Here is a 7,162-nt window from a genome sequence, read left to right as displayed (position 1 = left end):
CTAGAGAGCTCATTTGGCATGTCCTAGGGAAGATAAGGAGCTCAAGTAACTATGTGGATATAGTTAAGGATATATATGAGGGCATGGTGACAAGTGTTATAACTGTAGAGGGACAAAGTAGTGAATTCGTAATTACAATTGGGTTACACCAAGGATCAGCTCTAAGCCCCTATTTGTTTGCACTCATCTTGGATGATTTAACTAGGCACGTCCAAGATGAGGTCCCTTGGTGTATGCTATTCGCTGATGATATTGTTTTGATAGATGAGACAGTTGAAGGGATTAATGCAAAGCTGGAGTTATAGAGATTATGCTTGGAATCAAGAGGTTTTAAATTAAATAGAACAAAGATAAAATATATGATGTGTAAGTTCAGTCAAACCAAGAGAGATAATGAAGTGGTGAAACTTGAGGAGCGAGAGCTACCACAAAGTAAACGGTTAAAATACCTAAGGTCAACCATTAACAAAGAGGGTGATAAAGAGGATGATATTTTCCACAGAATTAAAGTAGGATGGATGAAGTGGAAAGTGGCATCAGAAGTATTACGTAACAAGCGCATGCCTATTAAGCTTAAGGGGAAATTCTACATGATAGTAGTAAGACCAGCGATGACATATGGGGCGGAATGTTAGGCAGTTAAGAAGAGTAATACAGATAAGATGAGTGTAGCGGAGAAGAGGATGTGCGGCAAGACCAGGACAGATAGAATAATGAATGTTTGTATTATAACCGAATTGGTAGTTGCACCAATCTAGGACAAGTTCCGTGAGAGCCGCTTAAGGTGGTATGGTCATATCCAAGGGAGACCCATGGATGCACCAGTAAGGAAGAGTAACCAGATTCAGTTTGAATGAGCTAAAAGAGATAGGGGCATGCCTAAAATGACAATTGGAGAAGTGCTAAGAAAGGATATGCATGTGGTAGGGCTCGATCCTATTATGATTGCGAATATAGTTGTTTGGAGGATAAGGACCCGTGTAGCCGACACCTTGTAGGGGGATGTTCCTGAGATGCTGCTTTGGCTACTGCTTAGACTTTTTTCTTTAATAATATAAATTTTTTTTTTTATTTCCTTTTACCAATTTTTACTTCCTTCTACTTCTCTTATTTCTATTATTGCCATGACCTCTTCGGATCCATGTAGCCAACCCCATTTGATTGGGATAAGGTTATGGTTGCTGTTGTTGACTGTTGTTGTTGGTAAAGTTGGATTAAAGTATGTCATCCTTTCTTTCCTATTTTATGAGTGAGTGAAACTTGACATGTTCGTCTCTTTTATCGTTTGGTCCATATATACCACATCGATCTAGGGTAAAAGTCTGGTTTTTACCAGGTGTACTAGAGTGTCTAACACCTTCCTCAGACCGTAACCTGACATGGACCCCAAATCTTGGATTGGATTCGTTCGAATGGAGTCATTTTTTTTAGTAAGGGTCCTAGACCCTAATCTAGATGACGACTCCTTGTCAATAGAGACCTTGAGGGAGGATTTACATCCAAAACCTATTGTCCTCACAATCGATCGGGAAGAGTTGTAGGTCTTCAGGTTGTTAGGGTGTTTTTGGGCGATGAAGATTGCAACAACGGTCAAGCAGGGGTTAGGATAACACTACGGGCAAATCGATAACTTCAACCCTCTCAAGGGTAGAATTGTCAATTAAAGGTTTATTTGCACATTCAGTCGTAAACTAGCTGTAAATCACTAACAGCTAGGGGGTGCTTTTAATAAAGTTTGAAAAATAGAGATAGTCTGAATAATTGTTAGAAATACAGAGGAGGTCCGTATAATTAAGGTTTAATATAAGAGAGGTTGTAAAATTTACTCAAAATGTATAATTAATTTAATCAAATTAAATAGAATTTGATAGATGCACATCAAATGAATGTGATAATATCTAACCCTCTTTACCAGAAAATATCCAACGCTCCCATATCCCATCCCATCGCTTGACTTAGTCTCTCACCTCATTTCTACCAAAAAACAAAAGAAAATCTCTCATCTCATTGGCTTCTTTACAATATGTTCAACTGGTAGGTCCGTGGCTTTTGACTTTTCTTCTGGTATCGGAAAGTTTCAGTCATGACTTAAACCACTTCAACCAGGGAGAGGAGGAGCTTCTCTCTTCCCCCCCTCTGTCTCTCTTTCTTTCTAGTTTGCTTGCTCGAAAATAGTCCAAGACCCAAGATGGATCAGATAGAGCACAAATACATTGATGTTAGAGGGCTGAAGCTTCATATCGCCGAGATAGGAACCGGTTGGGATTCAATGAATTTCATTTCGTTTTTCTGGATTCAAATTTCAAACCCAACCCCAATCTCCCTCCCCCAAAAAAAAAGTCACTCTTATTGGATTCACGCTGTACTTAGCTATACTGACTGACAAACTGAAACTTACAGGGCCGTCAGTGGTGGTGTTCTTGCATGGGTTCCCGGAGATCTGGTATTCGTGGCGGCACCAGATGATCGCCGTTGCCAATGCCGGATTCAGGGCACTGGCACCTGATTTCAGAGGTTACGGCCTCTCCCAGCAGCCCCATGAACCTGAGAAGGCCTCATTCAAAGACCTCATTGAAGATCTCCTTGCCATTCTCGACTCCTTCTCCATTCCTAAGGTATCTCATTTCAGTTTTGAAATATACAAATTTAATTCTATTCAGTTTAATTTTCGCCTTGGGTTTTGTTGGGGAGAGCGAATAGGAAGCGGGTTTCTGCAGGAAGACCCTAGATCCTAAATTATTAATCATTCATATTACATATCCTATCATTTTTTAAGCAAACTGAATAATTTCATGTATCAGTCTTTTAGTATTTTTATCCCTTCAAATATACTCTTCTTGCCCTGTAAATGACCTTGATTGTATATTTGATGTGGTTCAGCTATGCAAAGTTCCTCTTACTTTTTTTAAACGCTCTTCAGTGGCTGATCATGGGCTTTGGTGGGAGCCATTAGCACATCTTCATCTTATTGGTAATAGCAAGAGAAGTATGCACCCAAGAAAAATGCTAATATGATTTTCACCAGAAAACTTGCTTAAGTGAATCAGACTTTGCAGTGATTCATCTGATCCGTCTCTGCTTTCTAGAAATGTAGGATCAAAAGTGGAATTGAGGGGGTGATAAAGAGAAGTTTAATACTGGAATACAATTTTGGCTCCGCTCTGAGATACCCAAGCTATGTGTAGATTACTGGACTAACCTCAATAGAATCATCAACAGTAAAGAGTCTGAATCTGGTTTATTCGTGATTGTCTGCTCTTCTAACTACTTAGATTATTCATTTCATCAATATTGATGAGCTGTTCCTAACAAAGAGATAATGGTTATCAAAATCGTCGAGGATAAATGTGAAACTGATGCTGCCTAGCAGGTGCCCACGAGAATGCAGCTTTTACCTGGACCAAAATTACCCAACAACTTATTAATCATGAGATAAAATAAGCCTTTTATACATATGGATAGATTTATTGCTCACATTAGTTGTGGTAAAACATGATCCTTTAATGGTGTGTACTGTCATGTTGTGTTTGAACTGTACATTAGTGTTCTATTGTTTTTTCATTGCTTGAAATTCAAAAAGAAATCTAATTGATATGCAATTTATCTCAACTATGACGCCAGGCTTTCCTCATTGGGAAAGATTTTGGAGTCCTTCCTGCCAATTTGTTTGCAGTTCTCTTCCCGGAGAGGGTCTCAGGAGTGGTAACAATGGGGATTCCATATGTTCCCTCTTCACCATCTTCATTATTTAGCCAGCTTCCTGAAGGCTTCTACATTTTGAGATGGAAGGTAACACGTCATGTTCATTCTAATTTACTTTCTCCAAGCAGTAATCAGAACCAATTGAGTGTGTCCAGAACAAACATAGCAAAACATAGAGGGCTCAGGGCTCAGGATTCAGGAACAAAATACCCCTTACGATACCTTCTGGTTCAATGTTAAGCTGATTATGTATGAACAGTTGCTATATTGTTGACTAAGCATTGAGAAGAATGACATCACCATGAGCTATTGACATTAGCAATGTTTAGTTTCTTTCCTCAGTGATACCTTCAAACCGGACCGGTGAATGGTTGTCAGAAATTTCAACAAGGCCTAGCTTGTAATACAAGAGCATTCATCTCTAAGCCAAGGTTCAATGCCTCTATTAAATAATGTGCCTCAGTGGAACACTTCCAACAACCATTCTCTGATTATGGTCAGAGATGTCAAGATTGCCCAAGCTAATTTAGGTTTAAAAGAGAAGAAGGAAAAAAAAGAAGAGAGAGAGACAGTATTAATTTCTGTGTTCCATATTTTAGGAACCTGGAAGAGCCGAAGCAGATTTTGGTCGCTTCGATGTTAAGACGGTGGTGCGAAACATCTACATTCTTTTCTCAGGAAGCGAACTACCAATAGCAAGTGAGAATCAGGAGATCATGGACTTGGTGGATCCGTCTACCCCTCTGCCTCCATGGTTCACTGAGGAAGATCTTGCAGCGTATGTAACATTATATGAAAAGTCTGGATTCCGTTTTCCATTGCAAGTACCATATAGGTATCCAATTCTTCTTCTGTGTCATCCTTTCATCCCCACAGAAACGTTGAGACCTTACTTCTCCTTTTCTTTCCTCTTTTATTGAATAAAAGTAGACATCTTATTAGAACACAGCACTAATATGGTGACACATCACATTATTATTAAATATGTATAAATATGTATGTGTTTGAAGAACCATAGGGTGACACAACACATTGTTAAATAGGCATGTTATTTGTTTCAAGAACTATATATTTGTACAAGGGAAAAGTCTCTCTAAACCTAAGGCGTTTCCTACGCCTATTCACATAAGCAGTTTTTAATTTTTTTTTTTTTTCAAGAAAAGGGAAAAAATAATAAAAAAGTTTTTTGTGAGTAAGCATAGGAATTAGGTTCAGAATACCCTTTCCCGCCCCTTGTATAATTATCTAAAACTTTCTGTAGGACCTTGCAAGAGGACTTGAGCTCAAAAGATCCAAGAGTTAAAGTACCAGCACTGCTGATCATGGGCGGAAAGGACTATTTCCTCAAAGTCCCAGGAATGGAGGACTACGTGAGGAGTGGAAAGGTGAAAGATTTTGTCCCTGATTTGGAGATCACTTTCTTGCCTGAGGGAACACATTTCGTTCAGGAGCAATTTCCAGACCAGGTGAACCAGCTCATCGCAACTTTCCTCAGCAAGCATTCTTGCTAAAGTTCTGGGTAAAGTTTGTTTAATAAGATTAGCCAACATTTCGTGGGCTGCCTAAAATATATTATTCAGCACATACTATTCCCATTCTGTAATGGTCTTTTGAAGTTTCAATATCTGTAACACCTCTCAGTTGCTTATGCCTATGCTTTTTCTATTTTCCTTTTAGTTTTTCTGTCGAGTGTCTATGTCTATAGTAGTTTTAAGGCAAAATTTTTCTAGCTTGAGCACACCTAGAAATTGCATTGGAGATGTATCCTGTGGAGAGCTGAAATGGCCAATTTGACTGGAATAGATAGAGTTCATGGGTAATCCACTTGTCAAATTTCAACCAACATCTCAACATTGTGCCCACACCAAGTTGGAGGTTTGGAGATTAACCTAGGAATCAAAATGTTAGATAAGTAGAACGAAGACGGAGTATGTTGTGTGTAACCTTAATCATACTAGGATGGATAGTAAGGCGGTGAATATGGATGAAAGAGAGATTCTACAAAGTGATTATTTTAGGTTCCTTGGTTCAATCATAAATAAGGAAGGTGACAGAGTATGATGTTACACAGAGAATTAAAATAGGATGTTTGAAGTGGAGAGATGTGGTTAGAGTGTTATGTCCGATGCATTCTTTTAAAGCTTAAAGGAAAATTCTGTAGAACAATTATACGACTAGTTATGATGTATGGGGTGGAATGTTGAGTAGTTAAGAAACGTCATATAGATAAGCCAATTATAATAGAGATGAGGATGTTGAGATGGATGTGCGTCAAAAGTATGAAGGATAAAGTAAGGAATGACCAAATTAGAGCTGATTTGGGAGTTATTCTGATACAAGAGAAGCTTTGTGAAAGCCGTTTGAGCTATCATGATCATGTTCAACGGAGGCCTTGAGATAAACAAGTATAGAGGAGTGGTTTGATTTATATTGAAAGATCTAAAATGACCCCAAGAGAAGTAGTGAGGAAAGACAAAGATAGCTTAGGCATTGTTTCGAGTATGACCTCGAATAAAGATGAGATGAAGGCAATGATCCATGTAACCGACCCCAATTAGGTGGGATGTTGCCGAGTGTTATCAATTTTGCCGTGCTCTTTTCTTTTCACTATTATTTTTAATATTTTATCTTTACAAAGATCCATGTAATCGACCTCATTTAATTGGAATAAGATTGAGTTGTTATATCCCAACTGTGTTCTGGGTTTTCAGGAAAAAAAAAAAAATTTCTGTTTTGTCCTTTTTTTATTCAAAGGAAACCCGGTCCAGAATCTTTGAAGAGATGAGGGACTTAAATGAAAGAATAACAAATGGAAATCCTTCCTGGGTCGTCTCTTGGAGCTATGTGGGAATGTTGCTTTTGATTAATCAAACTGTTGTTCGTCCACTCTTGTGGATACTAAGAGAGAAAGAGAGGCCTTGTAAATCTACCAAAAGACCAAATTATGTTTTTTTATTTTATTTGGGTAAATGACACCTAAGATATCCGACTTTTCAAGAAATTAAAGGTTAGGTTTTCAACGTTTCGGATATTACGTTTGGTATACCTAAATCAAGATAACACTCACCTAATTAATCAAGTTTTTTTTATTACCATTTTTACCTCTATATATCAAATCAAATCTACCTTCCTATTAATCTCTCACACGCACAATCCCCAATTACCAAAAAAAAAAACACACGCACAATCCCAATCCCCTCTCTCCCACCTCTCATCTTCCTCGACTTCCCATCTCCCACCTCTCTCATCCCCTGTTCCTGCCCCCATCTCCCGCCTATCATCCCCACACTCCCCTGTTCCCGACCCCATCTCCCACCTCTTACCTTTCATCCCTTATTCCCGCTCCATCTCCCGCCTCACCCCCATCACTCCCCTATCCCACCCCCATCTCCCACCTCTCATCTTCCTTCAATGCCATCAGAGAGAAGAAATCTGATTTAAAGAATTGGTCTCATTATCG

At 38.8% G+C, this 7,162-nt stretch overlaps 1 protein-coding gene across 1 annotated transcript; it reads left to right on the top strand.

The window, feature by feature from the left end:
* The first annotated feature begins 2,095 nt into the window (after window positions 1–2,095).
* On the top strand, window positions 2,096–5,297 carry LOC122648841 (bifunctional epoxide hydrolase 2-like). Its single transcript, XM_043842107.1, has 5 exons — window positions 2,096–2,258; window positions 2,401–2,615; window positions 3,622–3,789; window positions 4,302–4,537; window positions 4,964–5,297. The coding sequence occupies exons 1-5, from the start codon at window positions 2,189–2,191 to the stop codon at window positions 5,211–5,213; spliced, it is 939 nt and encodes a 312-aa protein (XP_043698042.1). The 5' UTR covers window positions 2,096–2,188; the 3' UTR covers window positions 5,214–5,297.
* Window positions 5,298–7,162: the final 1,865 nt, after the last annotated feature.

This window comes from Telopea speciosissima, chromosome 1 (assembly GCF_018873765.1).
Source record: "Telopea speciosissima isolate NSW1024214 ecotype Mountain lineage chromosome 1, Tspe_v1, whole genome shotgun sequence".
In the NCBI taxonomy this organism is placed as follows: Eukaryota; Viridiplantae; Streptophyta; class Magnoliopsida; order Proteales; family Proteaceae; genus Telopea; species Telopea speciosissima.
The sequence above is the reverse complement of the archived record's forward strand: the minus strand, read 5'-3'. Positions and strand labels throughout refer to the sequence as shown.